General features: G+C 42.4%; 1 protein-coding gene across 2 annotated transcripts in view; it reads right to left on the bottom strand.

The window, feature by feature from the left end:
* Window positions 1–24,899, bottom strand: part of TXLNB (taxilin beta) — a 35,188-nt gene extending 10,289 nt beyond the window's left edge. The window contains exons 1-7 of one of the 2 annotated variants that reach the window (XM_065680714.1): window positions 24,822–24,899; window positions 19,679–20,095; window positions 17,636–17,727; window positions 13,689–13,859; window positions 7,011–7,205; window positions 5,188–5,307; window positions 453–527 (exon numbers count right to left, since the gene is read on the bottom strand). In XM_065680714.1, coding sequence (XP_065536786.1) covers window positions 453–527; window positions 5,188–5,307; window positions 7,011–7,205; window positions 13,689–13,859; window positions 17,636–17,727; window positions 19,679–20,081 — 1,056 coding nt within the window. In that variant the 5' untranslated portion in view covers window positions 20,082–20,095; window positions 24,822–24,899. Of the gene's footprint in view, window positions 1–452; window positions 528–5,187; window positions 5,308–7,010; window positions 7,206–13,688; window positions 13,860–17,635; window positions 17,728–19,678; window positions 20,096–20,174; window positions 20,222–24,821 lie in introns of those variants that run through there. The other variant, XM_065680715.1, reaches the window with a different exon arrangement.
* Between the last annotated feature and the right edge of the window lie 1,255 nt (window positions 24,900–26,154).

The raw sequence follows: 26,154 nt of genomic DNA, 5'->3' as shown, positions 1-26,154 counted from the left end.
TGGATGGGGTATCTCCAGCTTCTCTGGGCAACCTGTGCCAGTGCCTCACCAACCTCATAATAAAGATTTTCTTCCCTAGATCTAATTCAAATCTACCCTCATTCAGTTTAAAGCCATTCTCCCTTGTTCTATCACTACAGGTCCTGGTACAAAGCCCCTCTCCACATTTCTTGTAAGCCCCCTTTAGGTACTGGAAGGCTGCTATAAGATCTCCCTGGAGCCTTCTCTTCTCCAGACTAAAATACCCACATACCACAGTATGGTTTGCAGTATGGGTATTACCTTACCACTGGCTTGAAAATAACCTGTCCCTTTTGCAACAGCCTACGGGATGTCGAATGAGGCTAGAGGGAATACATAGACAGTAGTATGGATACTTTACCTGGAACACGTCTCATGGGTTAAAAACGGGGAAACAAAGGCACACCATGCAATCACCTCTCCTACGTCACCTGTGCCTGCAGGACAGTCTCTTGCTCCTTTAACATTTTGGCCTGGAGCTTCCATTCTGCAGCTTGATTCAGGAGCTGGGTTTTGGGCAACAGAGAAAAAATTGTTAGGTCTCTAGTTTACCAGTTGGAAATCCTCATCCTCCACCTGCCTGTGCTTTTGCCACTACTACCGTGATAAGGGGTAATCTAACTCTTAGATGAATGTAGAGGAGTTAGGCAAGATGAATATCTAGTGCTATCCTGAGACATGGAACAAGGTTTCCAAAGGCATATTTGAATATGAGTTCAAAACCTACTTGGAATGAAGTTGCAGTACAGTGGGCTCTAGAAAATGTGGCATTTAACCATATCTTCAGCAGACTTCTAGAGAATGGTTATAATACTTTCTGGCACTTTCATTTCAGCACAGCTCTGGCCAAATTCCTGCTTTCCAGTGAATGGCAAACTCCATTTCATGATATAGTAAATGTCATATGCTTTTTGGTACCTATTATCTTTGAGCTCCGTTTGCATTGACATGTTCTCAGTGGAGTATCCCAGCTCAGGGTGATAAATGCCTCACTTAGATCAAGGAGGCAGCCTAGGAAGAGCCTGACTGCAGTGTTATCCCTGGCTCCTCCTGGGAAGATGTGATTCCCCACTTTAAGGTATGTGGCAAAAAGATATTATGAAGTGCAGGCTGCAGACGGGAGGGCTGGTCAAGGCTGAATGAATTGTAGGAATGAACTGTACAGAGACTTTTCCAGGCTGCAGTTTTGAGTCAGCACTTCTAAAGTGCATGGCAATGTTATACCCATTGGTTTAATCTGAAAGCTGAAACATTTACTGAAGTGTTAAAAGAAATGTGCCTATCACGCACCAAACATTTGTAAAGGGTTTTTTACTGGTTAGGCCAAATATGTTTTAGAAAAAGAATGTTAATGATAGCTTGAGAAATGAGATAGAAACAAATCAGTTTACCAGAGGACTTCTGTTGGATTAAATTGTACTGCTTATAACACTTCTGTTGGGCTCTGAAAATGTATTGATAACAAAAGTACTGTGTAAGTCAATAAATCCTACTCTCATATTGGAAGTGAAAGGTGAGTAGAACCACATGCATAAAATTTATTTGGCCCCTAGTTAAAGCTTTTATTCTAACCATTTTGCTTGAAAAAACACATGTAAACTACTTGAATACCACCTGACAAAAGAGCTGAGAATGTACCCTACAAATGCTGACTGAACACCAAAATGAATTCCCTCCCTACAGCTATTTGTGGCACAGAGACTATTTGAATTAGACTTGTTGCCAACACATTTATATATATATAAGCTCTAGAGAAATACTTCTTCCATCAATTTGCCCTTTTGATTTAGACCCACTAAATTTTTACCATCTAGAATTAGCTAGACAAGAATGTACACAGCTCGAGTACGCATTTTATGAAGCAATAGAACATTGTGTTTTATACCTAACTCTTAATATTTATTTTGAGAATTTAATCTAATGCTTGATTTAATGGAGATGAGTCAAATTCTCGAGTTAAGGTCTTGCTGACTGAAATTTCAAAAAGGTTGTGTCATGACCAGTAAAAAGAGATGGTATGAGTAGGCCTGGATTAAACGAGCCTCAGTTCATGCATTTGTTTTCTTGTGAGACAATATGTTTTACACAGAGAAAGAATTAGTTTGTTTTGGGTTTTTTTAAGTTTGGATGAGATCTGGATTTTTAAGTTTCACTTTTTTTGTTTAAATGAATTCTAGGGTGTCTGGTTTGAATGACTTAATGAAATTAATGACTTAATGCCTTGGAAAGCTTCAGAGCTACCCAGTCTGTAGGCCAATTACTACTTCCAAGAACTGCGCTTTTATCTGTATTGTTTAAATCTCAACTGCGATTGCCTTCATGCCCTGTGCCTGGAATAATGAAAAGGTCCCACCTCCTGCACCACATCTGCCACAGCACGAGATGGACAGTGGAGGCTAGGAAAAGTTGCTTCTTTTGCCTGTACTCTCTCTTACTGACCCACATAGCTTCTGCAGCCAGTAAAGTTCAAAAGTTAATAAACTCTTCTGTAATGGAAGCAAGCCATGGAGAGGCTTGCTCAAATTAGCATGTGCTGTTATGCAGCCTGAGGTCATCTGCAAACACCAAGCTGGGAGAAAACAAATCAGGAGAACTGATACATTTATTAATAGGCTATGAGGTGGTAACAAGGAGGCCAGAGTATAAAGAAATGAATAAATATTGCATGTGGTGTTTACAAAGCAGCACTTCAGTGAAGTGTAGTGATGTTACACTATATTATTAGAGCAGTGATAGCTGCTGGCAGCCCAGACAGTCACATCATGCTCAGGAATTAAAGAACCAGTCCCCAGGAACATACATTCCCATTTAATGACATGGATCTAGGGACTGGCTTAGTGAAAATTAAGGTTCCCTTTTTGCTGCAAGACTCTGCAAGTTCCAATTATGTAGAAATCTGATCAATACCTTCCAGTCATATACTTGAAAGCCACAGAGGATTTAAACTGCAATTAATTGCACATCAAAGTTTGCATTACAAGTGCTAACAATGTATGTATGGGGAGAAAGTCCAAGTAGTGCTGAGCAGTTATGGGATGAGAGTAAAATTGAATCCTTAGGTCAGACTGACCCTTTGGGAAGGCCACACAGTATGAACCATTGCTGCTTATATAGGAATTGCATTCTTTGTTGCACATGTAGAGTGCATTGTGCAAGCAATGAGATAATCTGCCTATTGAGATGTGATGTACAGAGGCTGCGGGAGATGACATTTCTCCTAGTCTGAGGTAAAGAAGTTTTGTATAGGGGCAAAGATTCCTACATGGAAGAGCTACCTAGGAAGACATCAAAGTGAGCCTACAAGGAGTAATCAAATAGATAAAATAATAGAGAAAAAATTCATTTAAAGACATTTGCAAAATCCTGCACCAAAAGTCATGTGTAGGGATGTAAGAAAATGGTGTGGAGAGAACAGTTTTGAAAGCTGTTCCCTCAGATGACAGGATACTGAAAAGAAGTAAGGCTCTGGCTTTGCACATTACTGAGCTGGAGAGAAATTCAGCTAAATGAGAGGACTCCATCAAAACTACTTTGATTTCATACGTACAGATATATATACATTACTCCCACAGACATTAGCACAATAGCTGGGTGGGTGGGACTAAGAGCTCAGCAATAGGATTAAGGTGGGAGACAAGTGTAGGCCAGCTCTCTGGGTGTTGGGCTACCTGTGATGAATCATGACATGCTAATCATGCCTTGACTTATTGCATGGCTTTTGTCCAGTCACTTCAGTTCTTCAGCTAAATCTACTTTGCTCTAAGGTGATGTTAGCCATACATCACCAGCCTACATCAAAGGCAGGGATTTTAAGCATTACTTTGGACAGTATAAAAAAGTATTCTTTGTGCATGGTGCATATCATTATACACCCACTGCCTAAAGGCTTTGTAGCTTCTTTTCAAACCTGCTATTTCCTAGGTGCTAGTCATACATAGCAAAGCCACAAAGGAAATCTCCCACTCCCAACTGTAGATAGTGATGACGTTCACTGCTTTAGAAGAAATTAAAATACCAAAACTGGGCATATCAGTTCTGGATAAGCTACACAAAGATCTGGCTAGGAAAAGGGCCACTCACAGGCAACACACACCCCCAAAATGCATGTTCTATGGGGCACAGTAAGAAAGATCATTGATGCAAAACTGTATATGTCAGTTTTCTTCTGTTGTTTTTGTTGGTGTTTTTTGTTTGCTTGGATTTTTTGGTTTTGCTTGCTTGGGGTTTTTGTTTTTTTTTGGTGGCTTGTTTGGTTTTGTTGTTTGGTTGTTTTTTTCACCCAGTATCTGAAATCTGGCACTACGTAGCAGAACTCCCAGTGCCAGCAATAAAGTAAGCTCAAATTTGCTTTGCCATTGCAAGGGATTTCTTGGAAATGTTTCCTTGGATTTGAACCTGCCAAGAATCAATGGTTGTGAATGAAATTTTGGGGTTTGTCTTTACATGGGTATCACAGGGAAAGAAAATAACTGAGCTGGACCAAAAATTGTCATGCAGTGACATGCAGATGTGCACACGGAGAGCCCTCAGCTCCTCTTCTGCCTCAGCCTTTAGCTGGGAGTAAAGCTGAGTAGGAGTGGGTATTCCAGCCACTAGATCAGTGCAGAGATCTTATGCAGTTATGGGATGATAGTAAAATTGAATCCCTAGGTCAAACTAACCTTTGGGAAGTCCATACAGTATGAGATCGGTGTAGCCTCCTCCACCAGACCCACAGGAGGATGTCTGGGGAGGCTCTGAGCTTAAGGGGATAGTAGCCTTCGGCCAGCTCATGTTAATCCCATGTTCTTGTTCTCCTCTCTGGCTGTTTAAATATGCTCATTTATCATGTAGGGAGATGCAGTATCAAATATCAGAGCCTTTTGAAAACTAATGGCATCACCTGACTGATCATGATGAATCAACTGTGTAGTAACGCTGAGTTAGCTAGAGCAGTCTCTGCTCTAACCTACCGCTCTGCAGTTAGCTTCAAAATCTGCAAATGGCAATGGAAGCAGCCTTTCAGATGCTGTTCCTTTACATTCAGCATTGACAGTAGCAATAAAAGCATCTCTGCTACTGTAACCGAGCTCGGACCTGAAGAACCAATGTATTAATGAAATAGCATGCAGTACTCATTTTGACCTAACGTTAGGTAAGAGGCAGGCATATTAGGAGGATAGGTACATATTCCTTTTCTTTCTGATGTCGCTCCTCGGCTTCCTTCATCATTTCCTGAGACTGCTCCAACTTGGCATCCACCAGTTTCTGTTGAAGTTCTCTGTGCTTAAATATTTTATCAAGGTGCTGTAAGAAAATAAATTCTGCTGAATGTGCAGGTTTAATTACGTACACAGAGCTTCATGCTCACACATGTACAGCTATCTACTGGAACGCTCGTAAGACAAAAACATTGCAAAACAGGAAGACTCCCACCCTACTGCAATTATTAAAAAACTACAGCACTGACAAGAACAAATTGTGCCAGAATTTGCATGGGAAAGGAAACCTGTTTACATGACCTATTTTGATTTATTTTATGAAAGTAAAATAAAGTAAAATAAAATAAAATAAAATAAAATAAAATAAAATAAAATAAAATAAAATAAAATACTTTTATGATTCCATAGTCTACATATGAAGTCATCAGTACGATCCAATATAACTGAAGATCAAATAATTGCTCATCAATAGTAAATATGCAGGAGGGACATTTTTTGAGCTGTTAAATGGCCAACGGATCTAAGTCACTGTGTAGATAAATGTGTAAAGGTACATTGCACCTGCTGTACACAGCTCTGTAGGTAGAAGCCCTGTACACACCCTTTGCTCTGGCCATACATGCACAACATGGGCTTGGAGGGCCTGGGTGAAAGTACGTGAGTGGGGATTCGGAGGAGATCAAACCAGCTGAGCCAGAGGCATCCTCTGCCATGTATATGATGTCTGGCTTCATGGTGACCTTTTCGAGGTAAGTGCTGCTGATAGACCTCTTCACTTTTGATACATTCAGACAAAAACTCATAGGAGCAAATATTCTGATTACATCCCTCTGGTTTTCATCTTCTTACAGAAATCACAAGACAGGAATGTACATTACCTTCATTCAGCAGAAGACTTCATACATGATTCAATAGATTTGGTAATGCATGTATTGTATTGGGCATTCTATATTGTAAGGACAGATTACTTACGTTTTATTCAGTATGATAACATTGTCTGATTGCACTGAGGCTCACAGTAAACATATTTAGAAACAATAAAAAGACCCACTGTGATGTTTTTTAGTATTTGTCATAAAATACTAAAAAAAAGGTATTTTGGGATGTTACTGAAGGGATGCTTTTGTGTAAAAAATTTCTGACCAACTCTAATGTGTATAGAACGAATAATTTCCCAGCTGGCTATTATCTGCCTGATCTTACGGTTAGCACTGTGCCTGCAAAAAAGAATCTATTCCAATGCAAATGGCCTCCTTTATCTGTCATCTTAATTTTCTGCTTTTGGGGAAGGGTCAAAGCATTTACACCAGAGCCCATCAGACTTGTGTCTGGAGGGAGCACAAGTGTACCTGGCATCAGCAACAAAGCAGGCTGTCCAAAAAGATGGCAGCTGGGAGGTGTTTTGGGGGTGACTTAGGGGAAGCAGGAAAGGAGAGCTGGGGAGATCCCTGGGGATTTGGGGAAGCTGCAAGGGGGACCGGGAGCAGCTTAGCAGACGGCTGGCACACCTTCCTGCTTGGGTGTCTTGGCCCCTGTTCCCAGAGCAACAAGGCTGTGGTGGGCGCTGCAGGCAGGGTGCTGGTCCACACAATCCCTTGGCTGCAGAGTTTGTCACACAGAGTCTGGTTGGCTTTGTTACATGCATAGACCCGTTTGGGGTACTGCCCTTGTTATCTCCATGAGACATGGTAGCCAGCGGGGAGGACAGGCTGGCAATGCTTTCTGCTTCCCCTCAGTGAAGCCAGGTTTGCTGCCTGTCCCTGCGGGCAGCCAGGGCATTGCTCTCACCTCTTCCCGCAGCTCGTACTGGTCGATGATGCTTTTCAGCTTCTCTGCAAGCTCTGTGTTCTCCTGGCAGAGCTTCATGTTCCTCTCACTTTGCTGCTCGATCTGTGCTTGGATTTCACTCAGCGTGCCTTGGAAATGATTAGTTATTTCTTTCCTCTTCTCATCTTCCTCCCGTGCCCGCTGAATTGTTTCCTCCTGTTGTTAAATGGGAGAGAATGCAGTCATGTAAGAAAGACACATAATAAGAGGTTCCAGAAAGATAGTGTTTCAGAGTAGTATAACGCTTCCCTTTGAAGGATTATACGTGTTTGTATTCCTCTTTGGAGATTTCCTTGCTTTCATCTGCTCCAGCATTAGGCACGATTCTAAATTTACAGAGCAAATTACACATTGGCCTTGAAAAAATTAGGGAACTAAGAATTTGCGTTTACAAAGATGGATGTAGAGCAGTTTCAGATCAAAGCAAGCCTGGCAAGGGGGCATACATGCATGTCTTGATTCATGATACTGCAGCACAGCTTTTGATTTGGAAGAAGATATTCAGTGGAAGTAGTGAAAAGCACTTTTATAAAAATTATTTTTGATTGAATTAAAAAATCACCCTTTAAATTACCTCCTTTTAATTAGGAATCCTCATATCAAATTTATAGTCTTTTGGACTTTAATGTTAAAGAGAAATCCATCACTTTCTGTAGAATCATCCCAATTCCTCAATTTTTCTTCCCTTTTTTACTGACACCAACGTTTGCACTGATTTATTAGGTAATGGAATCAAGGAAAGCTTATGGGCTGTTTCTTACAGAATCAAAGCAAAGAATCAGAATTTTGCCTGGAGAAGCCTGGAGAATTTTTATTTATTTTTTAATTACTGAAATTCTGTTTTGGATTTGGATATAAAAGACAATGCAGAAAGAATCTGGATTCATTGCTTTGGATCCAGAAATACGGGCTATTTTTATTCTGTACTCATTTTCTTCCAGGGCAGTCTGCCCTTCTGGGGAATGTAATCCTGATGTGCAGTGGCTAGGACAGTATCTGCTGTAGTTACAAATCATGCCAGAATCATGCTAAGAATCCACTCTGCAGCATGCAAATGGCACACTCTAATGAGGTTTCAGCTATCATATTAATTTACATAAAAATCTCTGATAACACTGCATATGGATAGTTTCTATAAATGTACTTGAATAAAGCCTTAGCTGACTCTAATGAAGTATAATTTATATCATAAATTTGACATAAAAGGTGTAGATTTAGGCCCTAGTCTTAAAGTAAGGTGAGTACCAAATGACCCTAATTCTACTCAGCATGCACCACACAAGTCAGATCTTGGACAGCTGCTGTTCAAGATAGGGGATGTTTGTCCTTTAGCTCACTGGGGAGTGACAGAGATGACAACACCTTGGATGATTGGAGGAAAGTATTGGAGCCATTAGTGTTAATAATACCATAGTGCAAAGAAATCACCATGAAGCCCTGCTGTGCTCTGCAGTTGACATGAGAACACATGTGAGTACTCACAGACAGAGTAAAACAAAATGTGAGCCCAGAAGGATTCTCACTCTTAAGAGGAAGAAATGGTTTCAGATAGAGCTGAGCAAATGACTTGGGGGGGTCCTGGTTCAGTCCCTGTGATGAAACTGGACACACACAAAGTTTGCAGCAAGGTGAAATAGAAGCTCTCCAATATTTATTGTTTTTTTTGCATTGGTGAGAATGATTTTAATTAAGCCTGAAACATTTTGCTTGACCAGAAATAGGGCTGTGTTGTCTGTAATTACTTTTAGGTTAGATCATTATTGAAACAGAAATGGTGTTCCAAAGTACAGTTAAAAATACCACTCAGAAGGTGTTTTAAATCAGCTCCTTTAGCATTCCCGAATGAAACATCTGATTTTTTTTTTTTTTTTTTTTTGAAAGGGGATGTTTGCAAGCAGTTCCATTTTATTTTTGTTCAATACTTTGCCAAATTAAACTTGAATTCCTAGATAGTTTCAGTCAAGTCAGAGCTCCATTTTACCTCTAATACACTGTTTGATAAACTGCTCAAGCCTTTTAGTTCTCAATTGGATAGGTGCAGCCCTTAGCAGGGAGAAGAGTGACCAGGTGCTTTCACTTCAAGAAATCAAAGAGAGTGAAAAATTGAACTTGCATGTCTGGAGCCCTATTTCTATGGCTTCAAAACATCCTTCCTCAAAAGTACTTTATTGTTCCAGTGGATGAGATGGTGTTATAACGTGTCACTGCTGTGATTTATAGCTCTCCAGAGTAATAAATCCAGCTGAATAAAAACCAAAAAATCGGTGGATGGTGCGCACGTCACACTGAACGTTTCTGTTACAAGGTGAAATGAGACATTCTCTAGAGTAGCAATCATGCAAATGAAAAAAAAAAAAAAGAAAAACCAACCAAACCTCTGTGCATGTGTTACTCAGAGGATCTTATTTCCTACTCATTCTCTCCTCTGAGGTAGAATAATTACACAGCACAGAGACAATACAAATATTCAAGGTTAAAGACACTGAGCCAGGAAGCATTTAGTTGCAGGGCACATTATTTCTCTTGACCTCTACTGCTTCAGAGAAAAAGATATCTTAGGAGGATATTTGCTTGGGGCTCTGGCTGTGTCCCAGAGGGCTCCTCACAGTCCCTCATAAAACGGCAGTGAATTCTGAAATCCCTGAGATACCAGGCAGATTAAGGGTGGGTGTGGGTGAGAAGAGCTATCTGAACAGAAGGGCAACTGTGTGGCTACGGCACTGTGCAGGGACCTGAAGGCATTGTCTCTTCCCTGCTCAAAGGAACAAAACCCTCTGTGTCCCAGTGTTCTGCCATGCCAATGCTGCCAATACCCAGCTGATGGTAGGCTGGTGCCTGATCCCTAAGTTTCAATGTCAGAGGTTTCTAGGTTCTACTGGTAATACCCTGCAAATAGTGATAGGTCTTTGGAGGTGCCTGTTTCAAACCTGAGCCTTTACTAGCTGTAAAACCGTATGCCTGAGGCTGCATCTACACTAGAGCCAGGGAGGGGGCCAGATGCCCACATGCCACAAGCAGAGCTTTGCGTCCCTGCCAGCTTTGTTCTGGAGCTGTGGTGCCAGCTCCACTTTACCCATCTCACCTGAACAGGCACAGTCTGGCAAACCCCAAATCATTGGCATCACCCAAGTTTTATTATCACAAGGCTGCAGCCCTATCTCTGCTTATACCTATCTCCGCAACCTGAGAAAATCCACCTTTTTCCAATAGGTTTTCCTTAGTCTTTCCCATTTCAAGACGCCATCACGTAAAGTAAGATCCTTAAGTTTCCCCCAGGTTGGAGGCTTGAAGACTGACTTCTGTGCTACTGATGTAGAAGCTGAAATAACTGTGTGGAGTCCAGAGCTCCTGGCTTGGTTGTAGGGAGCAAGAGGGTGTCTGGGGTGGTGACTTCTCAGCATCATCATGGTGAATTCATAACTTGCAAACCATGACTGGCCTTGTCAGCTGCTTCACTCTGTGCTTATTCTTTTAATAGTTTGAAAGCAAGTGTTCAGTTTCAGTGAGAAAAATAAGTCATTGAAAATTCTTTTAGATTTCTCCTTGCAGAAGACTGAAGTCTGACCATAAACCATTATTGCCTTTCCTCTGCCCTTTCTTAGTCTTTGTGATCCACATCTACCCTATCAAAGATGTATCAAAGATTCTTGTGTCCTACTGCAGTACTGCTATCAGTCTTGTGTTCTACTGCTAAAAACATAAAAATGCATTGAATAAAACCTTGCAAAATTAGGACAAGGATATCCTGCAGTTTGGGATTTATCACTGGAACATGTGATAATTTGCAAACAGAAGGGCAGGATCTTCTCTGGTCCTCATGCGTCCTTGGGGCAACTCAGGAAGACTGCTGGTCTGCTGAAGCCATATCAGCTGAGACGATATGAGTGCAGACTCTTCATTTTCAATTAATCATTCTCTTCACTCCCAGGCATCATGGTCTGAGCCAGTTTGGAGCTGAGCCTATAATCAAAACTGTTGACTTTCGTGACATTTGTATCAAAGTCATTGCTTAATGCCTGATAGCAGGAAGGACAGGGGACCTGAGACGTTCATGTCACTACAAGATGCTAAGTAGCCACCAAACTGTCAGATAATTGACAGAACATGAATACCACGCAGAAAAAGGAGTTGCTGTTAGTCTTACCAGAGCTACTCTCTATTGCAGTGGGAACACATTCTGCTATTTCACGAATATTTATTCTGATTTTATTGGAAGAAGAATTAAACATCTGTTTTCTGATGTGAAGTGTAGCTGCAAGGAAATGATCTGGATAGCTGGGCTGTAAATAAGTCAGATTTTGAGACCAGCGTCCATTACTAACCAGCAACTTTTCTTCTCTGATCTGTCCTGTGGATTTTCAGCGCAGATCCACACTGCATATTCATCAGCACTTGGCTGCACTGATATCCAGTTAATGGGAATTCCACACACCAGATGAGTGAAGATGACATTTACATGACGTGATGTGCATATAATGTACCACATGGTAAGTCAGAGGAGGTTCGTGATCTGGACAGGCCAGATTCTCCTTTACTATCGAAATGACGCAATCTCCTGCACTTTGGAGCATAATCAGAAGTGTTAATCCCAAGCATAAAAAAATTCTGACTCGGCTTTCAGTCCTGCCTAAACCAAAACAAAAGTTACTTAAGCAGGAGATTTTAAAAATAATATTTAATGGACTCCACTGTTTTGGGCTCTCTCAGTACAGTCATAAGTGGAAGAAATTGGTATTAATTTAAATAAACAGAAGATGAGATTCTGGAGATGCAGAGATCTCCAGGAGCTAAAGCTTAAAGGCAAATATTCCAAGAATTCTGTTAAAATTCTTAGAGACAAAACCAAATAAAGATATTGAATGCTTTTGTTTATTCATTTAATTGTCATTCATTTTGCAAGTGTATTTTGTCTTACTGTCTTATTTAACTATGGAGTTTTTACACTGAAAGCATAGGAACCAGAGGAAAGCTAATATTCTGGGTTTCTTGGAAAGTCTCCAAGTTCTTAGAAAGAGGTGGCAACAATCTGAACACTTCTTCCTGCTACCTGATCAGCTCAGGTACCTTTCCTGGCTCACCTGGTAGAGGTACAGGATAAAAACCAGAACTGAGTCTGAAATTGATAGGTTTATTTAGGAGACACAGTCCCAAAGTAAAACAGTCCAACAAATGAAAAGATGCTGGAAAAAGACTTCTCTAAATGTAAAGATGAAATGTGTAATGAAGTATTTATATGCAAAGGGAGAGGAAAAGCAGGCACTCTTGTAGTGAGATTAATAAGCCTATTGTATCTGGGCAATAGTGTGAGGAATTCAACAAGTCCTGTTCCAAAAAATTCACAAATATAGTATTTTTTTCTCTATAATCCAGTTTCCACCTATTTGTTCCACTGATAGGGTTTGTTTAGAAATCTCAGTTAAGTCTATGCAAAGCACTGTACACTGTACTCTTAAATGACTTAAAAATTAGCTTGTATCTCCACTGAAAGATTTTGCCCAAAGAAAGTCTGGTAAATCAGTGTGGATCAATATCAAGGTGCATGGCTCAGGTCTGGTACAATGACAGACACAAATTTAATTGGCACTACCAGTTTTGTGCTACTATAACTGAGCACACAGAGATCTGCTTCTAGTTTTCCTAATTATCTCTTAAACTGCTTCTGTTCTTCTACTGGTGCACAGTTTGAGTGTATATGTGGCTGTTCCCCCTCCCAGCTATATTCTTACCAATGTACAATGGAAGTCACAAGCTAGACCCTGAAGGCCGGCTCCTGAGCTGGTGGAAATGAATGAAAATCCATTCTGCTTAATAGAGGTTATATCAGGTGAAATTCTTGCTGCTGACAATTCATATGTGTAATTTTAAACATAACTATATCCCCATAAGGAAGGATTTTGAATAGATCAAAGCAGAGGATTTTTGTATAATAATACCACCACCATCACTAATATGTACTAGGGAAAAAAGGAGGATCACAACAGAAATATATTTCTTGAACCTAAAGGTTTTCAAGAAGTATAATCATGTTATAAATTTCACATTTAAACGGTGTGATGCACCAAGCAATAGGCAAGACATGGCATACGGATCCCAGCCTTTTGACACTCCTGAAAATTTCCTTTTCGAACTGATTCTTGTAATCCAAACAACTTCTACAAACAGTGCTGGCATTCTTATTTTCTTGAGGTTTGATGTCCTGAGGTGAATGTTCTGATTGACTGACCCTCACACATCGCTTGAAAATGCCCAACTGCTCAAATTACATGAAAACATAGCCCAGCCTTCAGTAAGTCCCCTGGAGCAAAGATGTTATTCTGCCTACACACATGCATTCACACCTGCAGTCCCATGGCCTGGTCTGTTAGCACCACTGGTGTTCTCTGTGCGGGGCTCCCTGATGATGCAAGGGGCACTTACAGCTAATGTGAGCAAACTCAACGCCCCAAAATGCTTGGCTATTTCCAAACAAGAAATAAAGAGGACTCGGCATAAATGGGCCTCAGATCTACAGCATATGTATAATTATATATTGCATGTGAAGATGTAAATGTCTCTTTGTTTTGGTATTAGAGCAAGATGGAAGGCATCAGCATTGTCTTTTCCCCCACTGCCAGGTATCTTGATAAGGCCACCACTCACCTTGAGGTTTTTGTTGTGCCTCTGGAGCTCCCTGCACAGGCTCTCAAGCTTGCTGCGGGCGAGGATGGCTCGGCTGTGCTCACTCTGTAGATGGTCCTTCTCCTTGGTGATCTGGGCCTGCCTCTTCTGCAGGTACTTGAGCTTTTTCTGCTCAGCACGATGTTCTTCAAGCTGGGCAAGGAAAAAGGATTAAAACGACGAAATAGAGAGAGACAGGAGAGAAAAGAAATCTAGTTCTTTTGGTTTTAGGAAAGTCTTTACCCTTTCTTAACTGCCTAGGAAATGTTTTGTTTTTACCAGCGCTAATGGGAGAGGAGAGAGTGACCCGAAGGGAGTTGCAAGCCCACTGCTGCAACAGTCCCAAGTGTGCTGTAGTGTGGGTGGGTGAACATAATTTTTAACACTCTTGTCACCCCATTTCAGCCTTTCCTTCCTTGGTCTGAACTTCTTTGAAGGACACCTGTGAGGTTTTAATCTTTGTGTCAATGTTAGGAACTGGAGCAGCTGGTAGTGCATTACATGGTGAGATTTCTCCAGACCACGAGACAATGCAGGAGTTGCTCATTCTGTTTTTGCAGCTTCCTGAAAAAGGAACAGCTTCCAGCAAAGAGGTGCTGGAAACCAGGGATGCTGTTTGTGTGGGGTCTTTGCTGCTGATGGAGAATGCTCTGGAGGGAAGTGTTCCCCAAAACGATGAACAAGCACCTCCTCTTGCCAGGCTCCTCTTCCTCACAGGAGCACATGGGAGCACCCATCACTTGTGTTTCTGGAGGTGCCATCAACAATCGGGTGGGTTACGGTGAATCAAACCTCTTTTGGGCTCTTTGGCTCCATATAATTAGTGAAGCAAACATGGACAATCCCTGACATTCACTTGGGAACCTGCTGTTCCTGTGGGTGCATGGCTGCTGCCTTCCCTAGACAGTTGTCAGGGAGGAGGGTGTATTTGGAAGGGGATTGAGGGGCAGCAACAGAATTGCTAACACCAGTCCGCACACAGGCCGGTCATTTCTTCTAGCATGTGCCTGTTACTGGCTGCTTTGGAAAAACTCCCTGCATTGCATATTAACACCATAACAGTCACATCAAAGAAGCATTTCACCTCTGAAGCTTTTAAAGATTTTCCTCCCTTTCCAAAACACAGCAGCCCTCCTTGCTGTATTACAGGCGTGCATATGTTGCGAGATATTTCTGAAGTCCAGACGTTTTTGGTTGAAAAACATCAGCACATGAGCTGCAGTGTGCAAACCTTAATAATAACAGTTGCTGTTAAGATTACATCATCTAGCAATATGGTACTACTAGTATTATTAACCCTGGTATGACTGGGAAAGTCTGTGAATGCAGGGGAATGATGTGCGGCTCAAACACGAAGGTCAACAGCCATCATATATTACATTTTCTCTGCCTGAGGTTTTGTTTTCTGCAGATGTTCTGTAATTTATGCTTACAGTACAGAGCTGTGTGTATTATCAATCAAATCACAGCTAGGCATGCCATGAAACAATGCAATCACCAGCTTGGAGTATATTTACAGTTTATGCCCAACTTTCAGCATGTATAATTGTGTGTTTTTACCCCCATAGATCAGAATAGGGGCTTTTGCATCTAACCAAGCTGCACTAGCTGAAATAATATTTCTAGTATTGTAGGGAAAAAATAGCTTCTCTGTAATGAAGGCTGACATTTGTTTTCCTTTATAGGCTTGATTTTGGCCCTTTCCCTTTTAAAAACACACAAAAAGGGTTCTTTTTGTTTCACATTTTGCATGCGCAGCCTGTGCTGAGTGGATAATGATTTATCCAAATTTGAGATGATTCACTCAAGCAGTATGAGATAGGGGGCTTAGAATAAAGTAGGTCTTAATTGTGATACGAGAAGTCTTCTAAGCATTTTTTTGCTTTTTTGTTTTTTTGTTCTTCCCCCCATAGAAATGACTTGTGCTAAAAGCGTGTATTTTAAAGTTCTCAGGAATGTCTCAGACACAGTCTTACTTTTGCACTGAAGAAGGGAATTCACGGGTAAAGAGGAATGACAAAAGGGCCACCAATGATAATTTTTTAAGAATAATTAATATTGGTTAAACCTAACTACAAATAAAAAGAATTCTGATTTTGGAAGGCTGACCTAGAGAGATGAACTCTCCACTTAGAAAAAAATGCTTTATATTGACCCCACTGAAGACAATGGTAACACGTTTATTTAGTAGGGCATAGTTCTTGCACCCAGCAGTTGTGAGACCCTCAGGACCACTGAAAATAAGCTGGTTACAAGCAATTCTGCAATAGCTGTTTGTAGAAAATAGCTGAAGTAAAGCACAGCCTGGTTTACTAGCCCCAACCATTCTGCCTACACCAGTATTAGTGAATAAAATGTTCTCTAATGGCAAGAAGCATGGCACAGCCGGTACCCAAAGGGCTACACTGACTTGCTTTCCTGTCCCTGCAGGCATGACTTCCTTCACACTAGCCCTGCCTTCCCTGATGCCTTTCGTCTTTTGGGCTAGCCCTTGCTATAGACTGTGCTGGGGTTTGTATTAACAGTTAAATAGTATATAGTCTGTGAGGTAGTGCTGGTGCTGCATAGGGTGCCTGAGGAGAGCACCTTAAACCACATCTAGCAACAACGGTACTAACAGGGCTGAAGTCATTGCCAGCACCCAGCTCAGCCTGGCACATGGCTGCACCTTCCCCTGAGCTGTGCTGCAGTAAGTGTTTGTGTCACCACAGGGTTCACCCAGCCAGGGAGCTGATCCAGATGGAAAACAACACAGCAAAAGCAAAAAGTGACCTGAAGTGCATGATGGGGATGGATAAGAAGAAGCAAAGAGTGGTAACTACTACAGCTTCCTGCTGACAAGTTGTTAATCACACTACACCCTTCAGCCATGCTAAATAAGCAGCTTAAGGCTTTATCCAACAAACTTTTAGTTGTTTTTATCAAGTGGTTTAATTTAGTCACATTGCCCAGGATGTCAAAAATGAATATTTGGTATTTTCTTTTAGCACCTTTCTCCCACAGGGCAACACGGCCCCTGTTTTATACAGTGCTTCAGTGACATTTGAATGCAGTGGAGAGTACATTATAGAAGAAGACTCATTTCAGTTAATCTGTGGGCATGAAGTCCCTTTAAGCATGAGCTAAACCATAAACAGCCTGAGACCATATTATGAAATCAGAGGATTTTACATGAAGAAAGGGAAAGCTGAACTTCACATTATGATGAGGCATGGACACATCTGTGCATAAAACCAATTACAAAGTCAATGTTCTGCTTAGCACATTTTTCAGCACTCCACAAACTGTAAAATGCTGCAGCCTTCTCATTTGTAAGATTTCCACAGCTTAAGGCCATACAGCCCTTTAACTAGAAGAAAACACTTGATCTGAAAATAACCCACCTTAAGTATGGTAAGAATAGAGTCAGGGAGGTGGCAGTGTTACAGAGGTGACATGGTGGCAGGGGCTTTGACTCTTCATTTCACTGTTACAGTTTCTGTCATGGTCAGCCTCAGTTCTCTGTTTTCCGATTTTCTGCTTCCTAACATTTTTTACTAAGCCTTTATTTATTATCATTTTGGTTAAATCACTGATACACAGTTTAAAGCAATGCTCTCATGCAGAGGTATGCAAAACTCCTTGCAGAAGAGGAAGGTAGGAGCCGAGACACTAGTCTCCCATGTGTGTTGGTTTGGCAGAATTGCCTTTAAGTCCAAATATTCTGCCTCATCAGTTTTTTAACCCAAAGTCCAGCTTGTTTTCCTCACATTTTACTTTTTTCTCCTTGTCACCCATAATTGATTATTTGACCCTGACAATTATTTTGGGATATAATGACCAGCCCAGATGCTATCACTACATGAGGTTTGACCACGCTACATAACACATGCTTTTCATACCTTCCTGTATAGACAGTTTGCACAGAAAAGAACCAACGCTGTACTAACCAGCTCAGCATACTTCTTAAATAACAGGTCCAGCTTCTCCTCTGGAGTATTCAGCTTGTTCAAGCTTTGCATCAGTAAGGTGGCTTCCTTCCCTTAAAAATAAAAAAAGCAGCAGAGATGGGATAGTAGAGGTAGTTTGTAGCTCATGTATTGTTATGAAACTGGTTGTTTGATGCATGGATCTGTAAAAACTCCATGAGAAATGAGGTATTTTGGAAGGAAGGTGTAAATATTGCAACAAATTTCTGGATTTTTCTTCTCCCCATAAAAACAAACACGCTTGAATCTTCCTCCATTCCAGACCTCAGTAATGTGCTGTCTTCTAGCAAAAGAAGTGGCTGTGAAATCCTTTTGTCCCATATAATCTGATTTTCATTTAATATTTTTGCGACATTACTGGATCACACATATGGCACATTTGACTGAAATAGGATGGAAACTCTGAAACCAGATCTATTTGCAGGCAAAAACTGATCAAAGCTGGTGTACTCAGCTCCTGTGCTGCTCAACCCATACAAGACATGAGGAAGATTAAGTTAGGTACGAAGACTGTGGTGTTGATGGAAACACTCAGAGAAGCAGTCACTGCCAGCCAGGTGTGGACTACATAATAAGGGTGTAAATCAGTTCCCTGACTTGACGAAGAGAGTACAGGTACCAGAGACAGTCTAATAACTATCTCTGGGCATGCATAGCTAAATCACTACAAAGCCAGTTATGTATTGTTTCTCTTCTGATACCTCTAGGTATTTATTCCAGCCCTGCGTAAGAGCTGAAGCTTGAACACTACTTGTTCATCAAATACAAAATCTCCCTAGTGTCCCTGGAGATAAGGATAGCTGTGATGACAGGGGCTTGAAAGTGCTTTCCTATATGCTCCTCTTTCCTGAAGCTGCGAGAGCAAATTTGTTTCCTGCTTTATGTTGGACTTTTTCTGTGCCAGGCCTAGCGCAGTTCAGGAATACTGCCTGCGGAGAAAACCCACTGTTTCACACTCAGTTCTCACTACTGCACCAGTATAAACAAGTTGAAAAGAGCTTAAATAAAACCGTGGAGCGAAAACTGTTGCAACTGCAGCTGGAAAACTGAGCTTTGGTAATGTTTTCACTGATCATAGAGAAGTACTAATAACTGCACCAAACCCAAACCAATAGAAGCTGATTAGCTTTGTTTTCTTGGATATTCAAGGAATTTGGGGGAAAAAAATCCTTGCTCTGTCCTATGCTTAATCCCTTGTCTGTAAGAACGTCCTTTAGTGATTTTCCCATAGGATTAGTCTGCTGTTGGGTTTGGGTAGTCACGTAAAGGAGAGGCTTGAAGATGTCCCGAGTTAAATGTAGAAAGAGAGATGAATTGCGCTTGCAAGATCGGATGTAGCTACATTGCTCTCTAGCGGCTGCCCAGTGGGAAGGACATACGTTACAAAAACCTGCCGAGACTTCTTTCTAGCTCAGCTAACAGAGCCCTGCCATGGCCGAGCTGCTCTCTGAGCAGTGTACTTAGAGAAGATAAACTTATTGGCTTATTTCATATAGTCTGTGATGAGTCTGGAGGCCTGCTAGACGAAAGGCAACTCGGGCATAAAGTGAATTTGCTCTGCAGATTTCCACGCTACATAGTAAAACCATTAGCAGGGTTATAACTGGTGATAGATAATACACGAGGAAACAGGGGAAGAAACAGATTTACTGAGGCACAAACAAGAGGCCAAGTTTTCCCTTGTCTAAGAAGCAGCCTTGCACAGTGCGTCATCAGACTCACAGCTTTGGCTAACTAGTTTGGGCAGCCCAATAGTACATCAGAATTATGTGAGATAATCCAGATTTTGCCTTTTTAGAAGGACTAATATCCGACACAGCCTACATGTATCTGTTGGGTAACTGCAGTTATCAGTTAGAGAAAGGTTGTAAGAGCAGCTGTAATTTTCAGTGGTAACTAGAGGTCAGTATCATCCAGGGCAGCAGCTTAACACCGGGAAAAGCAAGAACCAGGGAGTTTTTACTTCTGTTCACAGAAGGGCTGTGTAAGTATGCAAGTACTTGCCTAGTCCTTTCAGGATTTTCTTCTCCAGCTTTTGCTCCTTGCTGCCACTGGCTTCCTTTGCTCTGGAAGCATCCCCAGGAGCCAGCTTCTCTTTCTCACTCTCCTCATTTACATCTTCATACTCTGCATCCTCCATGCTGCCTGGCTCTCCCTTCTCAGGCCTGTCAGTTTCTGTAGTGGCACTTTCCTTCTCCATCAGGCTCACAGCAGACCCATAGGTTTTAATAATGTCCTCCAGCTGCCGGCTCAGCTCCTCTGAGATATCGCACACAGCTGCTTCAGGGCAGGCGTTCGGCTGCTCCACGGGTGCTGCAGCAGAGGGCTGAGAGCCAGGGGCAGGTCTATCCCCACTCTGCCCCTGGGTGTCCTGCCCAGGTGAGGTGGGAGGCTGGTCATTCTCCATGGTTGGTGCTGTACCTGACAGCAAACAAATGGAGGATTAGTTTAAAAGCACACAGAATTAGTCACCTAGCTGTTCCCAGAGGCTGGCCAGCACCTGAGTGATTTTGTGTGGAATTTGGGATGGCAGCTCATCTGTTGGCTCCGGCTTCATAAATATGTCACACTTAAATAAACAACTGAGGTGATTTGCCTGCAGGGAGAAAAGCAAATTACATATGTTCCAAGAGGAAAAGCCTGCCCAAATGTAATACTTAAAAATCAAAACCTCTCATTCCCATTGCCAGTGATAACACACAAAATGACACCCAAGTCATTTATACCATTTCCCTCCCCAAACATACTGTTTGCCACATGTTTACTTTTCTTGATCTGTTTACCTGTAACACTGGCTACCAATATGGGCAGCTTCGCTTCACAGCTTGTATGAATTTCAATTCCCATTTCTCTCCCATTGGCACATCTTAAATCAATAAGTACAAAAGAGGAATATTTTAATGAAACCTGTGCACTGAAAATTGTTCTGTGGTCTTGGAGAGCCCAGCATGGCACTTGATCTGCAAGAGGCCTGGCTTGGTACTGTCACAATAATGGCAAAGAACAAGATAAGCAGCTATAACACACTTTTCTTTTGTACTTGATGCGTGCTGTTGACAGCTTGTTTGACAAAGTACAAAATACAGAATAAAATCACAGAGAGGTAAAACTGATCAGGCATAACATGGTTTTGATAGTCTGGTATTTTCTGGGGTGAATTTCAGCTTATTTGTTCCCAGTTTGCAAAGGGAAGCTTCTGTTTTATCATGTCTTTGAGTGGCTTCACTCAGTCAGGTGAATACAGTCCCCATTCTGTCTGTATTCCTCTGGAGGCTGCTCCAGCTTACCCAGGACATGGTGATGAGGGTGTCAGTGAGTGTCTCAGGCACCTGATCCTGGCTCCTGCAAGGTGTGTGCCAGCAGAGACAGCATCTCTGACTGTGTATGGATGGTGTGCAAATTTCTACAGCTTTCAAAATCATAAACTGACTTGTCCAAAGGCAGTCTATGATAAGAGAGATGTAATTTACGTAATACGTGACTCAGTGATCGTTATTAAACTCTTTTCACTCAAAATGATGTTTGGAAGTGCAGTGATGGCCATCACTAAAGCAACGTTTTTCAAGATGTGATTGTCTAGCTATTTGACTGGGCATACAGGAAATACAGTCAAATATTATGGTTATTGTGTCTCAAGCAAATAACTGAAGGCTTTGAGTGGGGGTCAAGATGTGCTTGAAAACTGTTAGCTATAAATTCATACCACTGCAGTTCTTCCAAAGGTACAACTTGCCAGCAGGAATGCTTGGGAAGGTGTCTGGACCTGGTCTGACAGAGCCTGCCAGACAGACTCATCCCGTTCTTTCCTTCCTGCTTGCGGCATGGTCATTTTATCACTGCAAAGTGATTGTGAAATTACATCCACCTGATTTGATGTAGTTGAGTTTAATTTACGTTGAAAGATTAGACCCTACATGTGCAATTTAGGTAAATAATTCCAGATAGCATGAATGTTAGAGTAGTTTGTGATCTTCTTTTAACTGAAGTTAATTGACTGCAAAATAATTCAAGGTCACTAAGATTATTGTAAACACAAAACTAGAAGCTCCACAAAATATATGATTATCTCTGACATGTTCAGACTAGTGTTTACAATTGTATTCAGTAATTTGAGCTAATTGGCAATCAATCAGCTAAAAAACTCAGGTTCAACAGCTCTTGTCTAGACAGAACAAAAGTCTCACACAGTATATCCCCAATTTAAACTAGCTATTTTTGTCATAACATTCATCACGGAAGGAGAACAGGATCACTGAATGTTCCATTTCCAAATATTAATTTCTCTTCCAGCTATCTCCCCCATTTGGTGAGAAGGCACAAATCGACGCAGTTCTCACTGCACCCCCGCTCTCTCCCTTGGCTGCCTCCCAGCTCCCAACTGCACTGCTTATGGAGCAGCACCGTCCAGCTAATGGTTTCCTCCTACATGAATCACGAAGCATTCCTGCAAACACAGTAGGCTTTAAATCAACAACAGCAAATGATTTATGCACAGTGTTTCTCAGTAATAAGGGAAAACCATGGGTGAACGAAGGAGAAACTGGATGTTTAGAATCAAGGACACAAGATGTTTAAAAGCAGGCGTTGCAGGAAACCTTTCCTAACATACATTCCTGGCTCAAAAGGGATTAGTTATAATCAGTTTCTGAAACTATGGCAATTCACATTTGCTGAGTTTCAGGCCACCAGCATGGAATGGTGAGTGAGCAGGAACCACAGGAATACCCAGCAAGGAACCTTTAACCCAAGGGTGCCAACATGCAGGGTCATACCAGGGACTGTATTTACATGCGTTAAAATTAGTATTCTAATGTTTTGTTCCATTCTTCCCCAGGCTAAAGCAGATGACTGATAACTACTTTCAGTCACCAACATGATGCCTGTTAAGACTTCTGTACCTTGTTTTGCATAATGGCTTCCATGCCTCACAGAGTTTCCATTTAGGGAGACAGGGAAGCTCTCATCTGCTGAAAGCAGCCCACTTACAGCCTTTAATGCTGGGAGACTTCACTGCTATTGGCCCCAGTTGTCCTTGTCCTCTAGCCTGTTTAACCTTGATGCACATCAGGAATTCTTCCTTATCAGGCCATAAAAGACTTTTGGTGCCAATCTCAGCAACACACAAAGGGTTTACATTATATGCTATCTTAGACACAGTAATGCCTAAAAATTAGGTGACTGAGCCCAGAAGAGGAATTCCTTGGTTCCTCCAGGAATTTTAGACCTGCCCGATTTTAGACTAACCACCTCCTGAAGTTTGTGACTTGTACTACCCTTACAGTTGTCTACAGGCACCTGAATTTCCAACACAGCCTTACCCTGTTTTATTACAAGGGTTGTGGGGACTGAACAGTTATTTGACCAAGTCTGAGCATTGCATCTTGTTTGTGGTTTTCCCCCTGCAGTCCCAAATCCTGGACCTGTTCCACAGCCTGAGATCAGTCTCTTTCATGGCCCTTTCATGTCTTGGATTGAAACTTGATCCCAGGCACTTGTGGTTGCTGCCTACAGATAGTCACTATGCCCCTCCTCTCCTCCAGTGGAAACACCCCCAAGAGTCAGAGGGTGCTGCTGCCTCCCCACTGTGGGAGAGGCTCTTCTCCATCCTCCTCCTTCCTCTGCGATAACCCTGGAGGGCAATGGAGCTCCTTGGGGCACAAGTGACCTCCAGACTCAAGCGGAAAGTGACACTGGTCCCAGGCTGATGCCTTTCTGTAGGAGGACTCATGGCCATGCCTGCCGTCCCTCAGTGAGACTGTTGCTTGCAGCAGCAGCTGTCTGTGTTTGGCCCCAGCGGCACAAACTCGGGTTGAGCACACAGCATAGCCATAGCTGCACTCAAAGGCAACAGAAAAACGTGTGTGGCTAAGCTCAGCCTGGTGATGTGCAGTTAATTTCTCTCTGACTGTATCCCTTAACATTTCACATTAGGGCACAATCTGCCTTCGCTTTGCTTTGAAATCAGCCAGTACTTCCAAAGTAAAAGGTCAGTCGGCAAGAGCCAGTGCCTGATTTAGCAGAGCTGCAACAGCCATTCCTCTGCTGCTGGGAAAACCATGCCTGTGCTGGGCTGTGTCAGCCCACCCATCACACCACCGGAGCTGACCCTGCTGCGAGGCACTGTCCTGGCATGGACAAAGCACAGAACACATGTCCTTAGCTTCTCTTGCACATTGTCCTGCGTGCCGTTGCAGAGTTTTGTTTATCTTCTCTTAAACGGAGTGATTCCCCTTCCTTCTTTTCTGGGATTTGCTTCCTCCTTCCCTTCTTGCATTTGAAGTTCAAGGGGGTTTACAGACTGGACTATATTTAGCTCTTGCCTCCCATGTATCCAGCAGAAGGACACATGGCACCTGCTCTGCAGCCAGGAGTTATTTTAAGCGCTTCTAAAATGGGTGCTGGTATTTAGCACTTTACGCTCAAAATTCTCATACACACACACACACACACACAGAGTTCTCTAAAACGAAGCATTCCATATACTTGCACCAGCACGCATATGCTGATAAAATCTGAGATTTTACCTCTACATAACACCAGACTTTACTACAGTAACACCTCAAAGCGGCAAACATGAAGCTCTGGAATGGCCCACGCTACTGTAGCTCCAGTTACCCTCCACAAAAACGCAAGTGCCTTATTATAGCCTAGGCACTGTCCTATGCATTACTTCAGAAAGTGGAGATAAATCAGCTTTATCAACTGCGTGCTACATTTGAAAACCTTTATGATGTATGCACAGTTTTCTAGTGCAAAACTGAACAAAAATTTGGAGGCTTCATGGCAGGTTTTTCTAAAGGCATGGAAACAACCAGACTCAAAGACTTTCTAAAGTCCCCTGCCTCAGCTCTCATGCCATATCTGAGTCTTGATCACTTACTCTTGTGACAAGTCAGCTATAGCCCTAGTCTCACTTAAAGGCAAGCTCTACCAAAGTCAGCTTCTCTTCAGAGAAGCATTTCTTACTTTCACCAACAGCCTGAGGTACTTGCCTGTTTTTCTCACACATCACACAGTGCCCGGGCTTTTAAGGCTATTCCTAGAAAATGTAGGCTGACAGTCCCAAAAGTGAGCACTTTACTTAGATTAAAGCCCTTGCACCATGCCACCAAACAGTGACAGCAAGAAAGCTGTTCGTCAGACTTACCGGAGCAAAGAGGAGAGCTGAGCAGAGAAAAAAAGTCAAGCAGAAAGCTCAGACAAGGGCACGGCAGCAACAGGACACTGGTACTTTAATTCTGCCACTGAGGGAAGAGGGACGGAAAGACCAAGAGAGGGGGGGAAGGACAGAATGACACAGCAGGAGCAAACACTGCAGAGACTGAATGCGTGCTTGGCAGGGGACCGGCTCTGATAGGCGACCTGGGAGGCTGCCTGCTATCTGGTAGCATAAGCCAGCTATGTTGGCTATTCCCTGTTCCAACAGAGATAACATGAGAGATTCGAGACTAGGGCCCTCAGAAAGAGAAAATAAAGGAAGGATTTGTACACAGCTGCTACTCTTCAAAATTAAGTCTTAATCCTTCAATGTCTTGATGCATTGTGCTGTGTGAAATTTGTCTGTATTGACTATGGATTGGTCGAATTTGGTCTAATTTTCCTGCCTGTACGAGAGAGATTGGGATGGCTTTCCATGATGAGAACCTGGGATTTGGGCAGGATTTGTTAGAAACCAGGCTGATTTTTAATCATAGAATCACTGGCTGGATGGGACCACAGGAGGTCTTTAGTTCAACCTCTTGCTCGAAGCAGGCTTAGCTGTGATCTCTCAGGTCTCTCAGGGCTTTACGTTGATCCTAAAATTCTCCAAGGATGGAGACTGCATGACCTCCCTGGGAATCCTGTTCTCCTGCCTGCCTGTCCTCATATTGAAAAAGTTTCTCCTTATAGCTAGCCTGAACTTCCCTTGTTTCAGCCCATTGCCTCTTGTCCTCCCACCTTGCACCCCTATGAAGAACCTGTTTCTGTCTTCTTGATAGGGCTGCAGTTTGGGGGCCTCCAAAGCTGTCTCCTCTCCAGTCTGAACATCCCACTTCTCTAGCTTCTCTTTATAGGACAAGTGCTTCAGCCCCAGACACTATGGTGACCTTCCGGTGAATTGACCAGCCTCTCCTATTGGGGCAGTAGTGCTAATGGGGATGGCTGGTGTAGCTGTCCGCCTGATCCCAGTAGCTCCCAAACAAATGTTCTCATTGCTGCAAAGATAACCTGTCTGAACTACTTTCTGCATGTTACTGTGCCAACTCACATTGGCCCAAAGTTGTTCATGCAAACAAGCAGAGCATTCCCTAGGGAGCTCAGCTGCATGCTCTTACTCCAGCAACCAGCATCTCCCACTTCTGTGACCCTCAAGCCACTCAGGCAGCATCTTGAGATGCCAGATGGCCTAAGGACCATCTGCTGCCCACTCCCTAGGGAGAGATGTAGGTCAGTTTAATGCACAAATATGCAAACAACTGAGAAGCAAGAGGCTGATACTG

The sequence above is a fragment of the Lathamus discolor genome, chromosome 5 (assembly GCF_037157495.1).
Source record: "Lathamus discolor isolate bLatDis1 chromosome 5, bLatDis1.hap1, whole genome shotgun sequence".
NCBI classification, from domain to species: domain Eukaryota; kingdom Metazoa; phylum Chordata; class Aves; order Psittaciformes; family Psittacidae; genus Lathamus; species Lathamus discolor.
This window is presented reverse-complemented; position numbering and strand designations above follow the sequence as displayed.